The 27954-nt window shown below is 41.2% G+C and overlaps 2 protein-coding genes across 7 annotated transcripts in view; one reads left to right on the top strand and one right to left on the bottom strand.

The window, feature by feature from the left end:
• Nucleotides 1–4041, top strand: part of PRKCD (protein kinase C delta) — a 29797-nt gene extending 25756 nt beyond the window's left edge. Inside the window, exons 14-17 of the mRNA XM_009818125.2 lie at nt 952–1090; nt 1926–2114; nt 2365–2493; nt 3746–4041. Coding sequence (XP_009816427.1) covers nt 952–1090; nt 1926–2114; nt 2365–2493; nt 3746–3904 — 616 coding nt within the window. The 3' untranslated portion in view covers nt 3905–4041. The remainder of the gene's footprint in view (nt 1–951; nt 1091–1925; nt 2115–2364; nt 2494–3745) is intronic.
• A 4766-nt stretch (nt 4042–8807) lies between these two features.
• Nucleotides 8808–27954, bottom strand: part of LOC104261919 (6-phosphofructo-2-kinase/fructose-2,6-bisphosphatase 4) — a 51057-nt gene continuing 31910 nt past the window's right edge. For 3 of the 6 annotated variants that reach the window (XM_059823049.1, XM_059823048.1, XM_059823045.1), the window contains 9 exons: nt 27616–27672; nt 27166–27287; nt 25294–25501; nt 24566–24712; nt 23852–23956; nt 22000–22129; nt 21507–21569; nt 18273–18337; nt 8808–9815 (listed from right to left, as the gene is read on the bottom strand). In XM_059823049.1, coding sequence (XP_059679032.1) covers nt 9756–9815; nt 18273–18337; nt 21507–21569; nt 22000–22129; nt 23852–23956; nt 24566–24712; nt 25294–25501; nt 27166–27287; nt 27616–27672 — 957 coding nt within the window. In that variant the 3' untranslated portion in view covers nt 8808–9755. Of the gene's footprint in view, nt 9816–14930; nt 14991–18272; nt 18338–21506; nt 21570–21999; nt 22130–23851; nt 23957–24565; nt 24713–25293; nt 25502–27165; nt 27288–27615; nt 27673–27954 lie in introns of those variants that run through there. The other 3 variants (XM_059823046.1, XM_059823047.1, XM_059823050.1) reach the window with 3 other exon arrangements.

The following is a 27954-nucleotide window of genomic DNA, read 5'->3' as shown; positions in this document are numbered from 1 at the left end:
GCAGTGCCCTAAGTTACAATGAGTTTTCCCCATCTCAGATACATTCGGTTTACTCAGGTGAACAGCAGCTGATGTCCAAACATGGAAGGAGTTGTGGTGCATTGCATTAGATCAAGGATTCTTGGTTCAAGCTGCTGGTCACCCTCTGAGCAGTGTAAGCAGCTGATACTGGGAACTTACTTAAGTTACCAAGGAGAAAAGACTGCCCTGTTCTCATGTAAAATTATCTGCTCTATTCAAGTCTTGGTAAGCAGAAGAGCTGTTCAGTTTCTCTACAGCCTGCCCTCCTTGGTATGTGCTTTTGCAGCCAGATGGACAAAAAATGCACTACAGTCAAAGGGAGGGAATGTAGCTTTTGGAAAGTGCTGTTAAAAAGCTCTTTCTTACTTGATTGAATAGTGTTATTCTGAAAAAAAGACATGAATGGGACACTTCACAGACCATGGCCACAACACATGAACCCCCTCGTGCTGTAACTAGGAACAAGTAACAGGTAATGTTAAAAATTGGGCAGGCCTCAAGCATTTGTGCTCCTGCCAAACACTCTAAGAATCCAACAATCCTTCTTTTGAGCTACAGAGTTGGTGTAGCACTATGTCAGCTGGTGGGGCATTAACTAACTCATGCCTCCTTCCAGAAGCAACAGAAGCACTGGGTATGCTTTTGCATCTGAAAGCAAGTGTTGAGGATTATAAGATCACACACTATATATACACACCTCAGCCTCTTATTTACTCTGGCAAGAGAAATTCTTCCCTTCTCCCTACCACCTTCAAAGTACAAAAATACTATTTTGTATGTATTGTGTTGGTGGATGATTATTTTCTTGAAAAGCCTCTTTGTGTGATGTAGGGTAGGTGTTTATCAGTGAAGAAACTGCATGCATGTGAGTGCAAAAGTGACTCACTTGTCCTTAAAACACAACTTTTTTTTTTTAAACGCTTTTTGCAGAGACCTAAAACTGGACAATGTGATGCTTGATAAAGAAGGCCACATCAAAATAGCTGATTTTGGAATGTGCAAAGAAAATGTTGTTGGCGAAAACAAGGCAAGCACTTTCTGCGGGACCCCAGACTACATTGCTCCTGAGGTCAGTATGTCACTGCCACGTACTGCTGAGATGGATTTAATACACCGATGTTAGAATGGCCATTGTGATTAAATCATCCCTTTGTAGACTAATAGTTCAGAAACATGAAAGTCTAATTAGCACAGAAAAAAGCATTAAATCTGGGTTCTCAGTAGAAGGTACTTGAGGCTTATAAATACTCTATAGCTGCAAATTTAAAACATGTTTTTGAAACGTTAAAATGTTCAGGTTTTGAACAGCTAGTTTTCCCTTATGCCTTTACAGCTAGCATACACACGGGCTCCTGCAAAATGAATCTATGTGCATTGCAGATGGTGAACAGACTTGTGCCCATGCAAACAACCAGAATCCAAAGCAAAAGCAGCTTCTAAGGGGAATCTCACCAAGTTAAATTGCCTTGTTCACAGTTGTTTCTTTATCTGATTTGCAAAGTAGTCCAAATAAGAAAGTTAGCTGTTAAAGCTATAAATTATGTCAAAGTCTGTTTGGTAGTAATCTGCTTTTCATTGCTACTTGCTTCTCCCTTCATCTCGTAAAGAAACTAGAGATGTTTTCCAAGTATATGGTTATTTAAAGTTAAGGGAGAAAATGTTTGAGTGAAAGCAAAGACCTGTCCCCTGAGCTGTCCACATTTCCACAAACAGCAGCCAAGGATTAAACTACAGATGTGCCTCAGTCTCAACAATTTGTCAAATAGCTGGATCTTTTTTTCCCCCTAAATATCCGAGTTATTAAAAGATTCTCTCTTAAAATGCCTCTTCTGGTTTTTGGTACATATTGCTGCCTTTTACTAATTACTTGTGTTTCTTCCTCTGCGCTTCTTCTGTGGAACAAGATCCTGCAAGGTTTGCGGTACACATTCTCTGTGGACTGGTGGTCGTTTGGGGTCCTGCTGTATGAGATGCTTATTGGACAATCCCCTTTCCATGGGGATGATGAAGATGAATTGTTTGAGTCAATCCGAGTGGACACCCCTCACTACCCACGCTGGATTACCAAGGAATCAAAAGATCTATTAGAAAAGGTAGGACTGATGATCAGCGAGGGGGTCAGGGTACTGTATTTGTCCAGGCAGGGACCAATCTAGGCTTTTAAAAGAAGCTGTTTATCAGCAAGCAAATTACTTTTACAAACGGAAAGCCAGGACAGATTAATTACTAATGGTCTGTTTGCTGTAAGCAACTTCTGTTCTTTAGCAATATACCCATTATTCTTCCAGTGCCACCTACCTTTTGAGCAGAGGTAAGGCTTGACTGGGTTATCTTCTCTTGCAGCTGTTTGAAAGGGATCCAACAAGACGCCTTGGGGTCACTGGGAATATCAGAGACCATCCTTTCTTCAAAACCATCAACTGGACAGCGCTGGAGAAGAGGGAGGTGGACCCTCCTTTCAGGCCAAAAGTGGTACGTGGGTTATTCTTTGTTGTGTAGCAGTGCTGCAAGTGTCTGGCTAGGGGCAAGGGGTCATTTCTCCAACTTGCTCAAACCATCCTACTGCAAGTTTCTCCTCACGTTTTCTGACTGCCCAGAAATCTTCCTGGTAAGACTGTCTTCCTGTCCTCTCTCAAGGAACGTCTTTACTAATATAACCTACAGGAAAATCAACTAATAGTTCTGATATCCATCCTCCTCGATGTTAGAAATGTTGATAGTTTCTTGAGGTTTTTCTCTTCTGTAATGCCACATGGGAGAAGGACCAATACTTGAGGGGACTCAGTTGGTAACTGCCTGCAGGCATTCTGTACAAGCATTAAATATTGCTGTTTCAAACTCGTCCAAGAGTCTCCAAGTGGGCAAAAAGATGCATTCTCTGTACTACTGAACTTAGAACTATTTGTAATGTACGTGCCTAATGGTACCTGAAAAAAAAATCTGAAGAACAGAGCGTGTTACTCACAGTCTGTATCACCATGGGATGCTGCTGCTTCATCCCACCTGGTTAAAAATCCAAATCAGTTTTCCTCCACCCGGTTCCTGGTACACGTAAAATGATCTAGAGGTAATGCAGTCTCTTTAAAACATACTTACGTACTCGATGGAGGAGAGCCATCCTGTTGAAGAATGGAAGGCTTCATGTTGTGTGATCCCATAGAAATGTGAACTCTGGAAACATAAGGATCCTGTGGAGGGTCAGAGTGTAAAACATTGTCTTCAGTAACATGGATTTTTATGAAACAGGCACAAATATTTTATCCAGCCACAAAGCAGCTGCAATAGGGCATTGCTTTTTTCTCTGAACAAGTACAGACCATAAAATGCTTTCAGGAATTTAAAAATTTTGGTTAATGGCAAGAAATGTCAGGCTTAAATATAAGTAAGTAAGTGCTGCATTGCTTTTGTCAATAGAGAATCTTTGGGTAATTCTATGAAACGTTATCACAAATCCAGGTGGTTCTTCTCCTAAGTGACCTGGTGCTATTTGTTTTCAACTAACAATAAGTAAGGAATTGCCCAGTTATCATCTTACAGTGTTGTTAAAATAGGCAAAAAAGGGAGATTTTTTTTTTTTTTTTTTTTTCTTCTCTAAAGGGGTGGGAGGAGGGAAGGAGAGAGCTCAAGAAATAACATCCCAACCTTTTGTATTTAAGCAATTTTTTCTGGAAGAAATTACAAAGCTTCTCTCAAACTATCTATCTTCCCTCTCTGTTTAACACAGAAGTCAGCAAGCGACTACAACAATTTCGACAGAGAATTTCTGAGTGAGAAGCCAAAATTGTCTTACAGTGACAAAAACCTGATCGAGTCCATGGATCAGTCTGCATTTGATGGATTTTCTTTTATTAACCCTAAATTTGAACAGATCTTAGACAAGTAAGTCTCTGAACAGAGTGGAACTTTAAAGCAGGGTTAAACATTATCAAGCGAAACTCCCAAGTAAGTGTTACACATTCCAACGATGCTGTTGATACTTCATAATAATACACAGTAGTGTGATTAATTATGTCCAACTGCTGATTTATGGGCAGTGTTCTTTTATGCATGGTTGGGTTTAAGGTATGTGAATCATGTGCATTATTTTCTCTATTTGGGAAAATGTAAATTCTGTTTGGTACTTGAATGTAGTTTTGTTATGTATATGTGCTGTATATTTTGCTTGAGAGAAGACACTGGGGAACAGAAGATGTCTTTTTAAAAAGTGTTTGAGCCCTTGGTTCTTTTATTTGTCTTCAAGTAAAAGAAAGTTATATTAAACTTTCATTCATGGCTTTATGATTTTTTTCCTAGAATATACAATTAAACTCTGGTTGTCTTTAAACTTCAGTAAAAAATACTAATTTGTAAGCCCTGATCACTTCCAAAAAGAACACAAATATGTTAGAATTAGGCAAAAGCAGAGATTCATAGCGTAACACTAGGCGTTGTGGGAAACAGCTCGGTGCCACTCTAACTACATTTTTATAAAGCCCCTCTCTCCCTCCGAGAGTCAGTGCCAAGTGAAGTCAGGCTTCACTGATCATGCTACGTATTTATTCTGAGGCAGTAAGAGTGTGAGGCAGTGAGGCCCAAGTGTCCCACAGCAGCCACAGCATACTGCCTGGGACTACGACTTTCCGCTGTGAAATGCCACTTCCTATTGATAGAAGTAAGCAACACGATTGCAGCAGCTTACCACGAGAATCACTGGGTAACGACGATGGCGTGGAGCATTAGTGCCGCTTGCCCGGTCTGCCAGAGAGGAAGCATCTTGCTTAACTGCCAAGCACAAAATCTTTCTTCCAGTTTTATTTGCTTGGTTTTAATACAGCAGCTGCGGCTCCTTCTACTTGCTGTAAAAAGGGCACAAAACTAGATCCTGCTTTGTTGCAGTACCTACTCCTGGATTTTGATTTTTAACCATTAACGAGAAAGAAAAACTAAGGTAATTGCTGCAAAGCTCTTTCTTTCCAAAACTCTTCTTGCAGTCAGCTTGTAAAATACAGAATGAAGCAAGGTCCCTTCCTTCTCAAAAGCCTTCTTTATCTTGTAACACTATTGCAAATGATTTAATTTTCTCAACCACAGAGCAGGTGGAAAAAAATGTACTGGTGAGTATCAGTTTGTCCAACAGTTACACAACGCTACAGAGCTCTTAGGAGCACCCTGTAGCTTCTGGGTAGTTTCAGACTGTTAATCCTGCTGAAAGAACAGGAGAAACCCATCACCCACCCACCCAACCCCCCCCCCAATAAGCCTTCATAGACACTCAAAAAACCACAGTGCCTTCTTTGTTTTCCTTCTAAAGAAAGAACAGCTTTAGCTTATTGTTGTAATTCATGTAATGCCAGTAAGACTTGGATGTCATGTAAGTGTACAGCAGATTGAGGCTGGAATAGTCAAACACACTTGGCATTTCCGAACAGACTGGGTTTGCCTAGTTACCACCACACGCACTTAACACCCCTGTCAGAGGGGGAACAAACAGTACGCTGCGAGTTGCTGCCAGGGAGAGCAGCAAACTTTTGGTTTTTTCCTCCCTTCCAGTAATCTGTGAAGTCATTTCAGCTTCGCCATTTTTCACCAGAAAGTTACTCTGCTTTCAAAGGCGAGTGCTGGATGCTCATACCCAAGCAGAAACGCTTTTCTATTTAAGAAGTTACAAATGTCATTGCTAGCAGTGCTGGGCATTTGGACAGCAAGAAGCTGTGATGAATTACAAGAAGTAGTAAGTGTTACTTGTGGGAACGTTTGCTCACTGCACGTACCTGCTTCACTCTGGAGTAACGGGTGCCAAACTGCTCAGGAGGAACCTTGGTCTTCACACAGCAGCTCTTTCAGCTGGTATCTATCTGACTGACTTACCTGGAGCATCTCCTGCTGCCACAAGCGCACCTCCTCACAGCCGACTGCCCCCACGACACCTGGACAGAGACGCCTTTCCTCTGTGGAGCATTTACTATATTCCTCCTCAGCAGCAGCACCGTACTGTTTAGCCGTGGGGGTTACGTTAACGGGGAACTGCCCTGCCCCAGCCGTTAGCTCATTACAGCAACCAGAAATGACATTTCCGCAGGCCACACAGCTCCAGGGCCCTCTTCTGAAGTGCTGTGCCCGAGGGCCACCTGGTGGACAGCAGACGGATGGGCTCGCTCTCGCATCGCCGTCTGGGCCATCCTCACGCTACAGGGAGATGGAGGTATTGAAGAGTTTTGTCCAGAAACCAGCCTAAAAGCTCTAAAACAAACGAACAAAATTACCTCCCCCACAAACACACAGTGGAGTTAAAAACAAGACAACACTCCTTCCACCCAGCAGAGAAGATACAAGTGCTTATCACCCAAGAGTATATGGTGATCAACAAGACATGACAATTTGAGTACACAATTCTAAATCACAAAGTAGTAATTAATTAATTTCGTCCTTATCCCTCAGAATGACAAGCACCCCTGCAAATGCAATGCCATCTACCTAAGCTATACAGGCAAATTTGTACTAGAAGGCAGCATTTTGCTGCTGGGTTTCAGCTTTCTCAGAACAGCAGCAGCATTTGGAAAACAGTGCAAGAACAGTGTAGCTTTGAGAGTGTGGATCAGATCTTAATAAACCAATGACCAGGTAAAATTAGTAAGGTCTTACCTTTCTCCCCTGTTGGCACGCAAATCTTGACTTGTATTTAATCAAGTCTTCCAACTTCTTCCTCAGTTACTGAGTTTGTTCCTTAAATTATAATTACTGATTGGAGTAAAGCAACCACTGGGGTAAATTAACTTAATTCTTATGCTTACATATAAGCTCCCTTACGCAAGCTATGATTCTGACACTTCCAAAAGCTGTGGAAACCTGGTGACCTGCTAGACCACTCACCTGGCACTTCAGCTACTGTAAAAGGACATGAAAGAAACACGCATCAGCATACCTTGTAGCATTTGATCTTTATTACTTGGATCAAAGGTCAAATGATTACATTTGTCTGAAAGATTATGACGAAGGCCAGTGATGTAAGGAAAGACAGTTTAATCCCATTTGAGAGACTGCATCTGAGCTAGCAAGTGCATTAACAGTCAGAAGGCAGTAAAATAAACATGGGTACAAACACACAAGATCAGGACAAGGGTTTTCACGTCCCCTGTCAGTGACGGTTCTGTCAGGAGCGGGGGATGTACACAGCTTTTAGACAGTGACAATAATCTGCAATTCTTAACAGTGCCTTTCCGGAAAGGTGATTACATCCTGGGGAGAACTGCTTCAAACCTACATTCATTGTCTGCACTTGGTCTCGCCAGCTAGAAACGGTGGGATGCAGTTCATGATTTAGTACCTTCTTAAGTAGAACAGACAACTTTTTTTTTTTTTTTCCTCTTCAAGTATCAGCACAACAATTTATTTACAGTTGTATACAATTCTTTTTACTGAACACTCAACTTAGTAAAACACTCATCACAGTATATTCAAAAGCAGGCTATAAAAATACCCACTATACATAAAACATTTAGCCTCAAGGAATTTTACAGCACCTCTGAAAGTTGAGAGAGGTAAAACAAAGAACGAGAGAGAGGGGAGACAACTCAAGCTGTGCCTGCCAGCGAAGAGCTCAGGCTCAGCTCTCGCTAGGGGAAATCTTTCCTTCCACCACATTTCTGCAACCAGGTCCAAGCTCAAGCAGTACCGCAGTCTGCCAGTAAAACCCCACTTTTCTAACCCAGTCTCCCTCTGTAACTGCGGATAAACTCTGGCTTTCTCACAATTTAGAAACTGTTTAACAACCCCTGGTCACGGCTGGATGGCGGAGGCCCGGAGGAGTGAGGGCTACCTGGAGCACAGCCCAGCCTTCCCATGCTCAGTTCAACACACGTCAAATCAGGAGGGGAAATTACTTCTACATTTTTGCCACGAAGGTGGCCTTGTTAACTATGCATCAATAAATTAACTTCTCTGAGCAGCGCTGTGTGGTCTCTCTCCTCACACAGTAACTACGGACACAGCTGAATTAATAAAGATCTGAAATGGGCGTTACCGAACGCGTGGATCACACACACAAAGCTTTAGACAGCAGCGCTTGAAGCAAGTGTTTCTGGTCATTCCGTACCCTACGCATTCCTCTTCTGAAACGGAACCCAGCGCTATGGTATGGCTTACTTCCAGAGCTGAATATATTGCTGAAATTAGCTTATTGAAACAAATCACAACAGCAGCATGTTATTTTATAAACCCTGCACAAACAAAAGACAATTTAGCCCTTGCCTGCAAAACTACATTATGAGGGCCCGGTATTTCACACAGGAATTGAGAAAAAGGAAGAAACCAAACAACAAAACAAACAAACAAAACCCACCCAACAATATACATGATAAAAGCTCAATTAATTGAAGAGAAGTCCTTAGAAAAAACACAGTCCAACTACCAAAGAATAGTTCTCCTCATTTCAGAACTAAGAGCCAGCAGTAGTGCTGGCAGCTCGCTTCAGTTGTCTGGTAACACACATACAAAACACACATTGATTTAGTACAGTTAAAAGGTCGTGGCCTCGACAGACATAGAAAATTCCATTTTTAGCACTGGAGTTTCATAAGGTATAAAAGAACAGTGAAGAATTGGGATGGTGGAAGGTGCTAAAAAACCCAAGGCAGGTGTGCCGTGTTAAAAATAATTTCAGAATTTACCTGGCATTTTTCTTGCATGAGCTGTTAGGTTAAACTCGACCTAACCTTTCTGTACTGTTTCCTGATGTACGTATTAAATGGGGCTATAAAAGAGAAACATATACATCTATGTTGAAATTCATTCCAGAAATTGCCAAAAAAAAAAAAAAAAAACCAAAAAACCCCACAGCACTAATAAGACAAGCAGCTTCTCCAGCCCTTGACAGTCTGAATCCTTTTCCCCTCCCTCTCAGTCTCAGAGAAGCTGCTCATCCCCTCCTGTAACTGCAGCAGAAGGGACGTCTCTCTCTCTCTCTCTCTCCCTCTCTATTCATTGCCCAGGCTGCTGGCTATACTCACACATCCACCACTTAATACTGTGTCTTCCACTGCCCTCCAAAATACAGCTGGCCCCTGGAAAATGTTAAAATCTTGCTAAAACAGCAGAATCTTTCAGGTAGCAAATCTAGCTTTAATGCTTTTATTTTACAAGGGGAAAGTCTCCCCATTTCAGAAAAATTTAAGTTGTGGTTGGCAAACCGAAGCTCCATTTAAAACACAGAAGCTCACAGAGCTGATAAGCTTGCCCATTGAAAGTAGTTTTGCAACATGAAGCCTCCAATGCTCAAAATGTAGAATTTCACCTATGTTAAATACGCCATCAAAAAATCTCCATGTAATTCTAGGCAATCGTTCACAGTAAAAATAAGAGGAACTCTTAGAAAAACACTTAAAAAAGAAAGTAAAATCTAGTTAAAATCTGACAGTAAAATTGACACGAGCAATTAACCATCTTGCAGTATCCACAGATGAACAATAAAAACCACTGAAACTGCACAAATTTACATATGAAAAATCTAAAACCAACTCTACTCTGCTTCCCATAAATCTTTTTACTTTACTGATACCTTTCAGCACTGGGAGTTATCCAGAACTACAGGTTTTCTCCAAAGAAGCTGAATCACATTCGAAATGTCTTAAAAGCGAAGGGGAGGCGCGTTCGTTCCAACTCGCTCGGCGCTCAGTGATGCCTTCTCCATTCTCCGGGACCTGAGCTGCTACTTAACGCTCTTGCGCTGGAGGAAGGGCTGCCACCCCCAGGAACCGAAGCTATAGATGGTTAGGTACTGTCCTCAAAGCTTCTTCTCTTGACCGATCCACACCTACATTCTGCAAATTTAAAGACAAAAAAGATTTTAAAGGAAGGGTCTCGTGGTCAGCTGTAGCTTTGCTTAATGCACGGCTATTACACAAGGCAAAAGATGAGCAAGTTTTAATGCCTAAATGTTTTGTAAAGCACAAGGAAAGGTCCCAGTCTGTGAGCAGAAATCAGGCTTAGACCTCGTACCAGCCGCTACGCGCTTCACAGAGCCCAAGCCCCTCAGATACCTAAACGCAGGCTCTCTGCTGCTAGGGAAAAAGCACCTCTAAGACATGTATTACACCAGGTCTGGTAGGACAATCAGTCTCTGCACACCATACGCAGGTCACAATGTTATGGTTTTTAAGACTTTTTTTTCCTTTAACCACTGTTTTTAAACACATTTTTTTCTAATCCACTATCTCTTCTAGTCTTTATGCATATAGTATAAGAAAAAACAGAACTATGCAGCAAAGTTCATAAACCACAGAATTGATAAAATCTGGAGGGAGGGAAGCCCCCCTCTCCCTCCTTGTTTCAAGCACACTCCAGGAAACTACTCTTTAACACCAACAGCTATAAAGCTAATTCTGATCCTGTCTGTAAGCAGCTAAGTCATTAGAAGGACTCTGAATAACTCCCTAAAGAGCTGGTAACATAAAGTGTTCCCTAAAGAGCTGGTAACAAAGTTTAAATGCACTTCAGGATACATAAGGCATGTTGGCAGATGTCACACTGACATCAGATAATGTTTTAGTGGTTTTATAACCACATTTATTAGAGTTTACTTTGCAAACAGGTCTCTTCGGTCCAACTCAAGGAAAAGGAGAGCCCCACTCTCCCTAAAGAGCTGGTAACATAAAGTGTTCCCTAAAGAGCTGGTAACAAAGTTTAAATGCACTTCAGGATACATAAGGCATGTTGGCAGATGTCACACTGACATCAGATAATGTTTTAGTGGTTTTATAGCCACATTTATTAGAGTTTACTTTGCAAACAGGTCTCTTCGGTCCAACTCAAGGAAAAGGAGAGCCCCACTAGCACACAGTGAGGGGGACTCTCAGCATATGCTCTCAGACAGCATACACACAACTCCATCAGTCAAAACCATCAACTTAAAAAGCAAGTCATTCCCCTCCCCAACCCCAGTTTCTAGGATTTTCAGCCATTTCATATGAAAACAGAAGATAAACAAGCAGCACCAGGTTTGATTTGGGGGTTGAAGTGTGCCAACATCACCTCTGCCCTTACCAATTCTCCTACATTAGTGTCAGCCCTTTCCTTTCTCATCAGCCTTCAAGCCCTTGGGTAAACCACCCTGTTTTCCACCATAAACATGCCACAGCAAGGTTTCTGAGAACACACACACGAATGCTGCTGGGCACAGTCATCCAAGTCCTGGAAATCTCTGCACCCACCAGCACGCTGCCCGACCCACACTCTGACTTCTCTCTTGAAGGAAAGAAAAGCAACAACCCTATTTCAGAACCTTCTACAGGTAGCATCTCTTCTGCAGGAAAGGACACACAGAAGGCGTCAGCATCCAAGAACATGAGGAGCTGGCAAAACAAGTCACATTCTGCATGACTACAGGAGAAAAAAAAAAACCAACAAAACATACTGGCATTAGTTGCATTTGTTTGTATTTTTCTTAGCAACTGATGCAACACACCCAGAAATTCCTTGGGACTGCGGAGATGCCTCCACGGGCACTCCAAGAATATTGGCTAAAATCTTTTAAGCTGAGCATCTGCTGTTGATTCAAAAAAAGTTAAATGGAGCATGAAATGGAGCATCAATATGCAGGAATTCAGAGGTACTGGAAGTTAGTCCACAAGCAGCAAGAACCAGGCAGCTGTTAACATGAAACTAAAAGGAATCAAGGTGGTCAAGACAAGACAGAAGATACATCTTATTTAAGTCAATGAGAGGTATCAGATGAAAGCAGCATCTTAGCAACTGAGACGGACCGAAGAGGGAATACCAATACCCATTCAACAAAGTTGAAAGCAAAAGGTGCTTCAATTTGAGTAAATGTGAAGAACAGGCTGTAGAAGCAAAGCATGCTGAACTGTCACACTGGATAAAGAAAACTGTCTGGGATAAACCGTGATGAACGCTCCCTAGGGCTTATTAGACAGACAGAATACCTAACTGCCAGACCAGATGAACTGAGGCTTAGAAAGGGACTAATATCCTCATTAATGGTAAATGGATTCCTACCCACAGGAATCAGTTTAGATTAGATGATGGCAGCTGGGCTTGTACCCGCTTCCAGAATAGCCATGGGCATTGAGAGAGAAAAGCCGTGCAATGAGAACAGTGCCGCTGCTTAGAAAGACAACCAAGGTTTTAGCCTTACTTTTGGGACCAAAAGGTGTCCCTGCAACTGTTCAGCAGTGCCTTATCAAAGCACACCTGGACAAAACTACCGCCTGGGAACAGCTCTACCACTGCCATGCACCAGCAGCAACATGGTCTGGAAAGCCCAGGAAACACAGCAGTGGGCACAAAAACAACACACACCTTTTTTAAATACTATTTCTATCAAGGCATATGGGCTCTCCTTCAGTCAGCCTGGCCAGGGGCTTGCTGCTTCCAGAGCTTGCTCTCCAAGGAGGCTCAGCGCTCACTGGGGCAGGAGCAGTCTCACTCTGCCTTGCACAAGGGTCCATCTCACCCAGTCCCCTCTGGAAAGACTCAAAACAAACAGATTAACTCAAATGCGCTCTTATACCACTGCTCTTCCTCTCCTCATTATACTCCTCCCTGCTTTGTATATTTTTTTCCTACAGAACAGAGCCTCCCCAAGAAACAAAGTGCTATGAGTTTCCGAACAGGACAGAGCCTGCCATTTCAGTTCTGATTAGCTACGTGCTATCTTCACAGCAAAACAGCAAGATTTTGCAGGAAGGCTCCTCTAGGGAAAAGGAGGAGCCTCTAGGGAAAAGAGCCAGCACAGGCATAAATAAGGAAACAAACAGCACAACATAAACAGTCCAGTACTCTTATCAGGCAGCTTTCCCTCGGCGAGCTGTGCCACAAACTGTCACTGATGCTTCCTGCCCAGCATCAGGCCTTTCTTTCACAGTGAAAATAAGCCAGAGAGGACTATTAAGCAATCTTGCTGTAATAGGAGACCCCTTAGAGCGCAAAACGGCTTTTCAGCATCCACTTCACTCCACTGCATACATCAGCACAATGAGCATTATGCTCAGCAAAGAGAACAACACGCAGCCGCAGCCCCAGGAAATCAGGCTGGCAGCAGCCAGCAGGGATGGAGGGTCCTGGGCATTTCTGCTGCTTCCCCTCCCTCCACAACCTCCGCCAGCTACAGAGCAGGCAAGCCTGGCTTTCCTCTCCAGCCAAGTTCCTGCCCTGTCCATCTTCCCCCTCCGTTTCCTCTGACAGCCCAAGCCATCCTTTTTCAAGCAGCAAAACTCAGTTTTTCCACAGCAGACGCCTGCGCAGATTTTGGCTCCATCAAAAATTTAATGTGTTTCGCTTAAATTCGCACAGTATTTCCTTAGTCGCAGCCCACGGAGGTGACAGCACTCCGAGCAGTCTCGGCACAGTTTCTCAGTACCTGACTATGGCCAGCGTCCCTGCAACCCCTCAGGGACGTCACCTCAGCTGTCAGGTACAAGCAACCAGACTCACTAATTAATGTGTGCAAGTAGGTACACCAGGCTCAGATCTCCTCCTCTGCGACACTTTTCACAGCAAAGCACATGCCAAGAGGCTGGGGCAATTAAACACAGAAAAGTGGCAAAACACTCCCATGTCACAGTCACGACAGAGAGAGGAAAATAATCCGGGTTCCCCCCAGTCCCAGCCCATCCTGGGATGCTGGTTTAACTAAACACCAAGCAGCACAGCAGGAGGCTCCCTGGCCAGGAGGTTATTTGGTTATATCAGACACTAGTGGTTACTATAAAGCTCTGAAAAATTCAGTGTAAATTTAGAAATGCAGGTAATGTAACAGTTTTTTTCCAAAATCCCAGTTTTGGAAAAACATACCACCTGAGAAACCTAACAGATAAAAGCTTTCCACAACGCACCACTCTTGCTTACTTTCAAGACTAAAAGACCTCCCCTCAGAAGGCAGTTCCAGGACTCGGTGATTTTCTGCTTGATGCTACCTAAACAAAGCTGCTTCAATGGCATGGATGTTTCCCACTGCCTTGTTTTGCCCACCGTAACACCGCAGAGAAAGGAGCCAAGGCATAGCACCACATCTCAAACAAGCTGCAGTCTGGTTTGAGATCCCGCGCCTACTGGAGTCACAACCCAGCTACAAAATGAGGCTAACTCTGCTTCCACGTTCTGAAATGATCAACACTGCTCATTATAGCCTAGATAAAATCTGGGTACAAAACATACGGAGCAGAGCTGTAAATACTCGTCAATCACCCACATCTGTACAAGAAGCAGGAAAAGAGAAAATTTAAAATCACTACTGCTGGCAAGCAAACCCTAAAGCCTAGTTAATGCAGAACAGCTGTTAAGTCATATATTAAAAACATTTATACACATTCCTGTACCTTGAATAATTGTTCTGGAACTAAGTGAAAACTTGCTACCCTCTTCAAACACCACATCATTAATTAGCACATCTAGAGCACTAGTGCTATGGATCAGCAGGATTAAGGTTTTACAGTAACTACGGATTGTTATTTTATGCTACATAGCAGTCCAATCACTCCCAAGGGGCACTGAAATAGATAGTACTGGTGCCTAGAGAACAAACTTCAACTTTTTCTTTTCTCACGCAGGATGTTGTGTTTCACGGCTTTCATAAACACACTGCAACTAACACGAAACGATTGCTGGCTGTTACAATAAAACTTAATGCTGCAGGATCTTTAAATTATAGTAATTTACAAAACAGCATTACAGTGACAGCCGATCAATGTTTGATAACTCATCCACAATAAATTAACCAGTGCAATATAGTTTTATTGTGATTTGATAATTTTTTCAAGTCATGCGCTGTACAAACATTTGGTTTGGGTTTTGAGTTGTCGGGTTTGGGTGGGGCTTTTTTATTTCAAAGTGATTGGAATGATTAGTTTTTCAATTTATTTTGAAGTAGTAGGATGAAAACAGCACCCCAAGTTCGATAGTTGATCAGCACACAGGATTCACTGATGAGCAGGGACTGTTACAAGAGCGTCCTCGGGAGGTCTGGAAATGTCTACATTCTGTGTAATAATAAAAATACAGAGGAGAATATTTATCATGCAGCAGTAAGAGCAACAAAAAATACCAATCAGATTCCTTCACAAGTACACAGCTGCATTTATTTAAAAGCAGAGATTTTTTTAACCCCCCACACCCTGAGAATGCAACAGACTGACAGCTGGTTGGTGTCCCAGAACTAGACAGCAGGAGAACGTATTTACTGTAATCGCTGATCCCATGCTGATAATATTAGCAAAAGCTCGAGTCGTTCATGTTTAGGAGGAAGTCTTTTACAGGCCCAAGCAGGAACCCACTTAAAATATGTGCTTCAGCACATACACATCTATCCATTAAGCAACTTTCAGTGCTTTGCTGAACTATGCCATATACTTCTTTCCCAAGGGAAGACTTTACCATTTGCTTGTGTTATAGGCAATGTACTACACCTGACAAAATAGAAAAATCACTTCCCAGACACCTTAACCATTCAAGACTGATCACACCAACTAGATCTCACCTCATTTTGCAGAGGCTGTAGGAAAAAGGAAACAAAAAAACCCAAAACAAAAAAAAAGACATTCAGTGCAGCAAATTATTGAAAACCAAACAAAACCAAAACACCAGCACAGCCAAACACTCGTGCTAGGAAGCACAGCTTTGAGCGCAGCTGTGCAGAAGGCGGCTCAGGAATCACACCTGCCATGGTACCCACCTCATACAAGTTGCAAAGACTGTGCAACGAGTATCCTCCCTTTTACCAAAAAAGCAGACTATGATAAACTGTTCTGAAGTTCCTTCTAAGATCTTGATCTTGGCCCATTTTAGGCCAAATCACTGCAAATTCAAACTTCGAGCTGATGGTCTTACTTGTTTTACACTGTGGTAAGCAAACTCAGCTTTCAGCAACGTCTCCGTCTCCCACCCACAAAATCAAAAAGGAGATCTGGGTTTCTTGCTACAAGCAATCTCCCTATCTGTCATTCATTAAGACAGAGGTGCAAAGTAGATGTTTTACCCCCATGCTTGTTTTCTGGCCCAAAGAGGGGATCCAAGCAACAGCTAAAGTAATTCCCCTGCATTATTTTCAGTAAAAAGACTATAGACTCCTTCATTTGAAAAGGTCAGGAGCTTAAGCGACTACAATGCTGACAAACAAGGCTTCGATCCACTTCAGGCAAATCATCATACAATGAGGTTTACACATACTCTAAACAAATACTGTAGTGCTTTGCCTGCATTTCTGCCATGTGAAAATAGATGCTTTCAGCTGAAGCCAAATGGGAGCGAGTGCACTGTTCTGAAACACGGACTACAAATTACTTGTGGAGGCAGAGAACAGCACACTCGGCAATTCTTAATCAAATAGTTTCATTGTTTAACAATGTTGTTATCTGTGACGCTGTATTTAATTACATGCTTTGACTTCAATAGACTACTTGAAAATTTAATTTTACAGAAGTAATTAACATTTTTGTAGGTGATGTAAATGAAAGCTTTTGAAATTTTCATAGCGCTCTGAGCAGCATTTAAACACAGACAGGATCAACTTAGTCCTTCATTCACCCTACGAAATGAACAGCTTATCATCACCCATACTTCACTGGTCTGGGTTTCTTTGGGGACAGAGGGAGAAGAGTGTTTGGGGTTTTTTTTAATAAAAATGCCGCTGCTCCTTTTTTTTCTTCTTAAAAATTCATTAACTCAATTTATTTCAGTTCTAAATAAACCTCTTTGTGTTTTTGTGTCCACTGCAATTCAGCTATCTGCATGATCCTCTACACGCACCTGAAATACAACCTCCCAACACCAATGTCAGTATGCCCACATCAGTTGCTGGACATGTTAAGAGTCACTTGGCGATTCAGGCAGAGCTTTCCCCCTCTAAAGCAACTTCTTCAGTTAGGGAAGCGGTATTTCCAACAGCAATTCCCAAGAGACTTTAGCAAGCAGTAGATTCAGCACCAATATTTTAACTGCCAAACTAAAAATGTTCAGTTGATCTACATTATTTAACATGGATAACCTAACACCTGCTTCTAAGACATCCTCATCTATTTTCACCATGCCTCTCCAACACCTTTTAGGCACTGTGAAAACAGAATGGATTTCCTAAACCTAACAAACCAAACTAAGACACAAAAGTGGTAAAGCAGAACGACAAAGGAGAAAGGGGTAGAGAGAGGAAATGCGCAATAAGACTATCTAATAGAAAATGTCTTAGCTATGAATGACCAAAAGTCTGTATTTTCAGACTTAATACCCAACTGAATACCCAAGTCAGAATACCCAACTCAGAATACCCAAATCATTAAAACAAAACTTCTTTGCAGATCCCTCCAGCATGAATCCTGCACAACAGACACAAACGTGTACCCTCATGTAAGACATTTTGCGTCACATGCCTTATTGAATACATACACACATATATAAACACATTTATCGCTATATTCCTTTTCACCATAAACCACTGTTCTAAAACCCACCAAACAGCCCTTTCTTCTCAGGTTATCAAACTGACTTTTAGTTCACCAGCAGACATAGCTCATAACCTCAGCAAGGCATCAGTGCCATACCTAGTAGCATTAGCATGAGGATCTGCAAGGAAACCAGAAATTTTCAAACGTGACACATTTTACATAACTTTCGTAATGCAGCGAAGGAGGAGCTCTGCACGAGCAGCAGAATCAGCCTAAGCTCACGTCAACAGTTAGGAGCACGCAGAACCACGTGCCTGACGCAGCGAGAGTACAAAACTGCTGTGGTCTGACATCTTATCTCCACTTACATTTTACAAATATACTCAATTTCCTTTTCCACAGTTGTTCTGCTGTATCCCGAGATCTAGTCTTCCTCTCCAGCTTTGGCTTAAAACACAGGTGGCATCAACTCCTCTTTTTCATACAGCAATAATCACAGTGATGAAAAAGCTGATGATTCCGTAATTTACTCTCCCCAAAATAAGCGTGGCATTCCTAACAACGTACTTTTTGACTACACCCTAATTCTGCTGAATGCCAAAGCCTGGAAGAACTTTATACAGTTTTTTAGATTGATACCGTATCTTCAAATTCTCATTCATTTTTTGAAGATAAACTACTCTAGCTAGAGCTCGTATGCAAGATAAATTTGCTCAATAATAAGGATTTCCCCCCCCTCCTCAGCAGCAAACTGGTAGTAAAGCTTGATATATAAAATTAAATATGCTCAGCTGAGTTATCAAATAATTTCTAACTACAAGGACAATGGAAATCAGCTCAGACAGCACATTACGTCAAGTTCTCTGCTTTGAAAAATATTCTTACCTCGGGTTTATCTCTGTGTGTGTTTACAGCTTCAACATTCAGGAATATAGATTCTACTTTACATCCTGTTGATAGAAAACACATTTTTAGAATTGGTCTGCTTTAAAAATGAAGTTATACTAAAGATGCAATCTAATTTTGAGTTGGTGAAGGTTAATCACTTCCCCCTTCTGATTTATTAGTATAAATTTGTTTGCCAAATTCTGAACAGCTAAAGCTATTGAAATGAATCTATTCCACCAAGATGAACATTATTCTCAATCTGATAATCCATCTCCTATTCTCACCTTAGCTTTATCATTATTTTCTTTGAAACAAACTCCCATTTTAAACATACATGAACAACAACATGCAGTTAGAAAGTTCTTATTTGTATCTTTTTGGTTTTTTAAACATCCTAGACTTCTTAGAATTTCATTGTAATATAGAAGATAAATGCTGCTGTCATTTTTTAAAACATGAAAATGATTACGAGACAGTCCACTGCGTGTTGTTAGCAACCCCATTCCTCTATGCATGCAAAACAAAGTTTTAACCCCCAGCTAAATAGAACTTTAAAATTGACTTCTGAAAAGGAGCTTCTCCGTTCCACCCAAGAAAGGAAAACTCCAGAGAAGCAAGAAAAATTAAACAGTCAGAAGAGACAACTATTACTCAGGGAGTATGAACTGACCCACTTAGAGAATTATAATTACTCAGTACGCTGTGGCCATACCATTTTAAGCAATAGCTGATAGCCAAACACTGTCTTATCTCACATGAACACGACTTTTACAAGCTACCACTACCCTACATAACATTCATCAATAGTCAAATTCCTCTGACATACCACAGAGTCCATCTTCTATCACAAATAGGTTTTCACATTTTTCTGCTCACTTATTTCCTAAAGTTGTAACACACTCCATAGAATTACTAAGTGACAGAAAAAGGGGATTTTAGCCTTTTCTTAGAAAGCCTCTGCACTTAAAAAAAAAAAAAAAAAAGATAGATAGATAGATATTAGTAAGGCAAATATTTGCCTTCCCTTAGGGAAGCCTAGTCCGAGAATCCCCATTTGTCATGAACACTGTGAGCAAACACTGCAGGAGGGCCAGCACTCGGAGAAATTGTCAACAAGAAAACAGATTTTAAGGGGGAAAAGCGGACATCTCCCACTGGAAGAGTACCCTAGTCGGTTCACAGATCCATTGCGAGGCCTGACACCAAGCAAAAGCAAGCTCCGATCCCTGATGCTGGACATTACTAAGGACTGGTTACACAGCAGACGCGCTTCCACAGAGACCTCTCAGTCCTTACCTCTAGCCGAGTTTAAGACCTGACACAAAATATCGTACGGAAAGCTTTAAATATAAACTAAAGGGACATGAGTTACTCCACAGTAAATTACAATATGCATATTCCCAACTCATTTTTAATTACCGATTTGCAAGTTCATACCTACAGCAAGATGCAGTTTCTCTTTCCTCTGTGCTCCCACACAGACCATTGCTATACTGAATTGTTGGGTAGAAGTCTAATTTATCCTAATCCAACTGTCAGGCCGTAACAGATGTTCCCCTACTAAAGATCAGACGTGTAGGGCGGGAATGATGCTAGCTTCAAACGCCAGGAAGAGCAAACCCCCAAGGGAGGTATGACCCCACAACAGGATTGGCTGGAAGGTATTAAACACACCATGTTTGATCCTGCATCCTGCCTCCCTGGAGCCAAGTGTTACATCAATTTGAAATAACGCTATAGAATATCAGCGTAAAAAATAGACTACACAGGCCTTGTATTTTCAGATGGTCAAATTCCAAAAAGTAGGTCAACTGAAATGTCCTAATCAGACATACGTATCAAACACTTTTTAAAAAGAACCATGACATTTCTTTCACTGAAGTCAAAAGGACAAGGACTGTACTTCATCCCACCGCTTTTCCTTCCTCATTTAGTGGGTGAGTAAACACTGCAAGCATCCAGGCCCTCTCAAAATTTATGAACAGCCACCCAACTTTCCACTAAAAAAACCCCCACAAAAACACCCCGAAACAAAAACCTCTCTGTGGAAACAGGCTGAGACTAGCGAGTCAAGAGAATCTGGTTTCCAAAAACTGACCTTTAAAAAAAATTAAAAAATAGAAGTTTTAGCTGTTCTAAATCTCTATTTTCAAAACTCCAGCTTGTCATGCAAGTCTAGAACACCAGATGTCACCAAAGCATAGACGGTTATTACTTACTGTAGGACAACGCTGCAATTAAATGACAAAAATCTTTTCAGACAGATTTTTCAGTGTAACAGCTATTTACTTTGTCTCAACTTTATTTGAAACTTAACAAAAAGCAAAGTACAGGTCTAGACTGCTATGTTTCAAAGCTGATAATAAAAGACAGCTTTGCATTTCCAATTAATAACTCGACTAGCATTTTTTGGCAATCCATTTCCTGGTAAGCTGTGCAGATAGTTCTCTCTTGTCTAAAAATAATCTTCTGAAGTGTGACTAGGTATCAGAAGATATAATTAAGCTATCACTTAAAGAAAATTAACAGCAGGCACATGTTAAGCTGAGGTCAGAACACACACAAAACTTTATTAGCAATCAGCCTAAAACCCAAGAAGTACATGTTGCAACCCATACCCCACACTCCACAAGCTAGCGGCAAATCTCAGTTCAAGCCCCTGAGCTAAGTACTGACAAAGCTGCTGACAAACGTATGCCAGCAACAAGAAACGAGCTAAGTTCATGCGGTAGTGTGAAGGTCCATGAAAAAATACTTCAGGAAGAGAGAACAAAGTTATTTAAGGGTAAGGGGAACACCCTTTGTAGGATGATAAACCTAAATAGATGTAAATTTGCCTGTCTTCTAAAAAGCAATACCCTCAAATACATCAATAAAAACCGAGATCTTACTGTACCAGACATGTGTAAATGGCATGGGTTTGCCAGAGGAATTAGTGAAACGGAGTACCAAAGAAAACTGTCCACTAGCAGTTACAGCCACTGGTGGTTTCAGGCTTTCACTCATACATGCGTATTTTCTGGCATAACGCAAAGTAAGTATTAACCAAAGGATTCATTAGTTCTAACAAAGCTGTACAGGCATACATGCAATGTCAAACCTAATTGTTCCATTCTCTTTTAAAGCAAAATAAATTAAAAACATGGTTTTATTTAAATACTTCACAAACTCTACTGATGTCACAGACAGTATAGTTAGACTTACATATTATATACACTTAATACTACTTACCATAAGCCACCGGGGTTAACTTTAAGACAGTATGCAGCGGGCACTTCAGGTAAGGGAGTTGTTCTAAGAAATGGAACAACAAATTACACATGAAATACAGATTACAAGAACACTAACTTTTCTATTATCACAGAATCACTCAGGTTGGAAAAGACCTGTAAGATCATCAAGTCCAACCATTTTACGTTACGGCTCAACCACTTAGAAGTCTTTTCATCTGACAGTCTATCTGTTTTCTTCCCTAGCATGCACAGGGATGCTATTCAAACAGAGCAGAAAAACAAACATTACATCATCTCAGGTGCAGAGCGGCTCAATAAAGATCAACCACCAAGTTTCACATGAGGGTCAAATACAAAAAATTACACTTGCGTACTTGCCTAGCACAACCACCCTCTGAAGCTAAAGGAAATTGTTAGAATTTACTGTGTGGAACCTTAATCAGTAGATTTTCAAAAAATAGATAATTTGTAATGTATCACGGAAGACTTACCTGCAGGCTTGTCAAGAAAATATGCGAGCAAACAGCGCATGACAGCTTGGTGACATATGACAAGCACATTTTCCTGCCTTTCAAGTTCCATAATTACCGGCTCCAGTCTCTGGACAAGATCTTCATAGGACTGGGCGGGGAGGAAAAATACACAGCACATTAAAAAGGGAAAACTCTTTGAACAGTGTATGTATATACAGCGGATCTTACTTTCATATTAGTCATCTTCTAAATGTTCTATTACTTCACAAATATTGTAGCAATAATATTCCTTAATTTAAGAACACAGTCCAGGTGTTCCAGACTATCAAAGAGCATACATACAACAAAACGTGTCTCCCTCATGGAAACACTTTATTAAATTAGTCACTGTGATCAAGAATTTCCACAAAATCCCTAGAATTTAATTCACAGCATCTGCAAATGTACAGGTTAAGTCTTGCATACTATTTTCCACACTTCGTCTTCAAAAGCACCTCTCTTCCAAGCAAAAATCTGGGAAGCCCAGCCTACAGTCAGCATACAAACAGTTCACAAAGCCTGACTTGTTTGGGCTGCCCTTTGAAAACAAGCTATGGGCGTGATGAACTGGTGCGGCGATGGCAGCCACCATCCCATCAGAAGTTACAAAGCAAGGAGGCCGGATGTATCTTGCAACCTGTCCTGCACAGCAGACGCACAGTGAATGTGCTGCTGCAGGTTAAACAGCAGAATTTCCACACGTGCCTGCTTAAGCTAATTTTCACATGCACAGTAAAGACAATACTTCCACAACGTGTCATGCATTGCACACGGAGAACACAGCACATCACCCAGCAGGGCAGGGAATGACCACAGCAGAAAGCCTTCACGCTGGTCCCAAGGCAGGCATGGGGGCTGCCCGGCTGGAAGGTGGCACCGCTGATTCAGACCTTGGCAAGAGAAACCCAGCAGTCTCCAGCGAGGCTGCGCAAACCCCTGTGACTGTTACCCACGACAGAGAAACTGCCTCTGAGAAACGACTGAGATCAACTAATCACCCCAAGGCGATGAGGGAGTTTGAAATGTCTGTCACCACCCTAGAGCATGGCATCAGTTTGAAAAACAAACACTCCTTGTTCAAATGGGTAAGGAGAACTTTCCAGGTTAATGACCGCCTCATCAGCTAAGACAGGGGTCACACCCGCAAGAACACTGCTCTTATCACAAGCTGCTCTAGCACAGCAATTACTCTTGACTGCTGCGGAAAGAGGACCACAGAGCTCCGCTCCTCCGAACACGCACAGCAGAGCAGCTGGTCCAATTACTCCTCTGCCATGCTGCCCTGAATCCCAAGCCTTTAGCACCCACCGGCAGGCCGTGGACCATCTGGTAATTACTGCACTGTAACGGGTTTGCTTTAGAAAAGCTGTCAGCAAGTTATTTTCCCAGAAGCAAGGAGGTTATTAAAGTGAAAGACCAACGCAGCTACAGATTTCCCTAGCACTTCAGCCAGAACTGCATGCAAAACAGCCATTATCTACCGCAAGGATGAATAGAAAAAGGCAATCTTGGCAGAATGTTTGCATATGCAATAGTTTGAAGCCTTGCAATCATTCTTCCTGCTTTATCGCTGCAGGACCAGCATAGAAACGATGCCCACAAGATCAAAGCTCTCAACTGTTTTTCTAAACCTATTGTTTTATTTTTCAAGCCCTGAATCAAATTAAATGGGTCTGGGCTCAATCCTTGCAAGCTCCTATGTGCTTTCCCCTGGAGAAAGGACGAACATTTTAATTAATTTTAAAATTTATTTTTTCCTTCCTAAAGCCAGCATGCATGTATTCAAGAAGACAAGGAAGCCCTTCACCTTAAGAGAGAAAAAATAGCATACCTCTCCTTTAGGGTATCTGTATCTGTATTTGTCTTGGTCTCTCAGTGCAAATTCAAGCGGATAATTTTCCTGTATTTCTTCGTATGTCATTTCTTCACACACTCCCTACAAATAATAAAAATAATTTAAAAACACGTATTTCCAGCAATGCAAGAAGCAGGTATCACTCTTAAATAAAACCATATATAAATAACCTTTAACAATTGTATTTTGTTACTCTGACACTTAAAGACAAAATCATCACACATTGTCACATAGGACACTCAGCTGGACTTAGAAGTGGCTAGAAGGAGTCATTAAATACCTATATAAGTGAAGTTACATATATGGGCAAGCAAGGTCACTGAGCAAGGTCACATTTTATCTACGCACCTGCTTATATATCTTACAGGTGCAGTTGGTAAGTGCCAGCTAGCAACCCCCACCTACCAAAAATTTCTTTCCAACCCCCACCTACCAAAAATTTCAAAGCATCGTGGCTTCTACAGGAGAATGTTTTACTGGGAAAGACAAACCAAGACTAAATTAATTATGGCAAAATTTAATAAAATGTTTAGCCTTGTTAACAGGCATGAATGACAATTTTTCCAGCCTCTAGAACCAGCTTAAATGACTTTCTATCCCATAAAAGGCATACCGTTACAAAATCAAGTACTTCCTTCATCCCTAGCAAACAAAGCAACTTATTAAGACATTTAGAAAAGAAGAACTTACTGCATCTATCTCATTCAAAACCTTCCACTGCTCATAAGGCACTCCCAAGGCTTCAGCAGTCTGAATTGTTCTTTTCATCTGGCTGGTCCAAACTTTCAGATCTTTGATATTTTGCTCATTAATAAACTGTGCCAAGCTTTTGGCAAACTGAAAGAAAAACCATGAGACACTGGATGAAGGCTCAGAGCCAACACAGTGTGTTCAGTTTGGAACACACAGGCTCTAGCCTCTGTAAACTCATTATAACTTTTCCAAAAGGCTCTGTCAAAGTTTTTGCTAAGAAATACAACACATTCTGTTAAGCCAAGAGGGACAGGAGAGGGAAAGAAAGGAGTACAAGGAAGATACAAGTTTTCTGCAGTTCCTGTCTTTACCTCCAGGAATTTTCCTTTAAGCTTTAACTTGTGAACCTTCCCAATTATTCAACAAGCCAGGATTTTACAAAAATACAGTTAAAAAATAAAGCCCTCCTGACAACTGCTTTGTGCTGAAGGATAAAAAGGAATTTCAACGAACAGAATGACAGATAAAAGAGCACATACCAAATCACAACACACAAAGTGCGTCCATCCAGTTTCCTCTACCCACATATACAACTAAAAACGTCCTTCTTAAACATGTTAAGAGGAAAAGGGTGTAGAGGAAGAAAGCTGTAATTGCACATCACAAACTGCACACATGCACAGACACACACAAAACCCAGTCACGCTTGTTTAGGAGGTACATACTTCTTTCCCCCTTACAGACAGTCCAGGATCTCCTCCTATTCTCCCTTTCAGATTGAGTTCACTTTCTCCATGTCGACAGAGGTAGATTGACCGAGGAGTCACATGTATATTCATGAGGTAGTAGACAATCCGGCTCTGGATGTGATCCATTACTCTGTTCACAAGGTAACTCCTTCCAACATCCATAATTTTAATATAAGAAAGATCCCTTTCACGAGCAAACAAAAAAATATGTGAGATTCCACATAGTTTCTGTTAGCATGTACCACAATCTTCCCACCCTCCCTCTCATTATAAAACAAAGGGGAACAAGCCAAAGCAATAAACAAACCCTCAATTACCCATGGAATACGCATTAGTCCTAAGAAACAATGCAATACTCAAAAGGTACAGGAAAAACTCTATTTCTTTCACATGTAAGCTGCTCACATCACTTTCTTTTCTGTTCCCTTTTACTTCCACTTTGTCTCTCAAATCTAGATCCTACTCTTGGAAAAATACAGCCCTCACACTGAAAGGAAGATTCAGTGGAGTCATTCAACTGTGGTAGCTTCACTAAGATATCCAGGTATTTTACGATACTAGATATTTTTCTCCAGGTTACAAACAGTTACCCCACAGCAAGTATTTATCTGATTGCACCCAAGGGCCAAAAGGCACTATTTACCCACCTCAGTTAACCCTTCCGGAAAACCTGCAGTATCAGAAGGACCAGGGACTAGCCTGAAGCAAGACATTTTCTCAACCACTCTATCAACAACTATTTATTAACAGTACTGTAATTTACCTCACCACTACCTTCTCTCAGCATCAGACAGGTGATAATTTCAATTTTCACTGCTTATCCTTTCTCATCTGAGCTATAATTTCAGAGTAGCTTCTAGTTTAAAGCAGGAAAAAAGTCTAATAAGCTGAAAATAACCACTACTGGTTTCTAGCAATGCATTTGAGACATCACACCACAATAAAACCAGGAAACTTATAATAAAACTAAATGGAGGTTATGAGAAGCAAGCATCATCACCTCATCCCTGATAGCATTCTTTGGAGTTAATCGTTACTATTTCACCCAGGCACAACCATTAGGTCCATCACAGAAATTACATGCATGAACTGATCTGATTGAACCAGCTTCACACTGCTTACACTCAAATACAATAAAATGCAGCTCAGCCTTCTCTATAGCACTGGTCCTGAAACAAACCAGGAGCACCTGGTGTTGAGTGCAGCTGAAAATCCCACACTGAAATCCTGGACTATAGCAAGAGAAACAGGGCTCCTCCTCACATGGTTCATCCCTACCTTACTTTCAAGTGTTGAAAATGAATGAAAAACAGATGAATGCTTTGGTATGAGGGCAAATAATCTAGCTAAGAAAGTTTCTCACAGCCCTGCATCTACAGGATAATTTGCAAGCACAAATAAATAAATTGAGAAGTCACGTTTTTAAGACTGCTGTGTTCAAAATTCATCAGCAAATGAAGTTATGCTTACAAATCACTCAGGTCTCTTCTACATACTAAAAAAGCAAGTAACAACCTACCACTACAGCAAGTCTGGCATAATTTCTAAATGCTGATTCTATCACAGAAGATGCTGGTTCTATCCCAGAGGAATCATACCATTCTCCAAGTGGGAAAATCAGAAAGAATATTGTCCCAGAGTAGACTCGTTAGCCAATTTTCCTCAAGCAAGCAGGTTTCCAGGCTACACCCCCAGAGTCAACTCTCTCTAATTTGCAAAAGGAAGAGAGCTTAAGCCATTAAAAAAACATGACTAGAAAGCTGTAATCCCCGATACGGAACGCTCCATCCCCTAAGGAAACATCTTAAAATAACCCACTTGTGATCACAGTATTATTTCATCACTTACTTGTCAAGAGTTTCATCTAACGTCTCATACGAGTTCTTGTAGCACTCTATTCTTTTCATGAAGTCTTCTGTTGCTTCATCATTACTACAATCAACATAGTCAGGACTACCCAGCTTCACTTGCTGTTTAAAATAAAACCAGCAGAGTAGTACGTAAGTTTCTTTCCCTTTTTAATGGAAGTTTAAAGAAACAGGAAGGGGGAGAACACAACACAAAAACTTGTTTTCTGGAAGTTAATTAAAATACATGTAAAGCAAAAAGAGCTATTCTTCATAGAATTAAACTTCTGAGTTAGTATACACATGGACAGGAAAATAAATGAAAAGTGTTCCCTTAATGGGAACTAATGTTTTTTTGCTATTGGAAGCTCTTGTAATGTACTTCTCAAAATACTGAGCTACTTTAAACCTCTTGACGTAAAGCAGTTAAAGCAAACTTTCCTATACTCACCACAATGTTTGCAGCAATGACCTCTGGATCTACGCATACTGACTCAACAAAAAAAGTCTTCGGTCCAAATAGGAAGTCACATGTGCAGAAGGAAGGAAGAAGGAAGATACATTAAAACACCTCTGGAGACTAACACACACGAGCAGCATGTTGCCCACTTCCATGCTAACCCCTTTTTAACAGAGCCATGCCTTAAACTTCCCTCCGTTTACTCAGAAGGTTTCTCCAGACTCTCTCATCAGAAATCGGTGGCTTGCCATTCCCTGAAGCATCATGCTCTGTACTCTTTTCCCCAACAATGCTTGTAAGTGGAAAAATTTTGCATTGAGAAAAATTTAG

The sequence above is a fragment of the Gavia stellata genome, chromosome 12, assembly GCF_030936135.1.
Source record: "Gavia stellata isolate bGavSte3 chromosome 12, bGavSte3.hap2, whole genome shotgun sequence".
In the NCBI taxonomy this organism is placed as follows: domain Eukaryota; kingdom Metazoa; phylum Chordata; class Aves; order Gaviiformes; family Gaviidae; genus Gavia; species Gavia stellata.
This window is presented reverse-complemented; position numbering and strand designations above follow the sequence as displayed.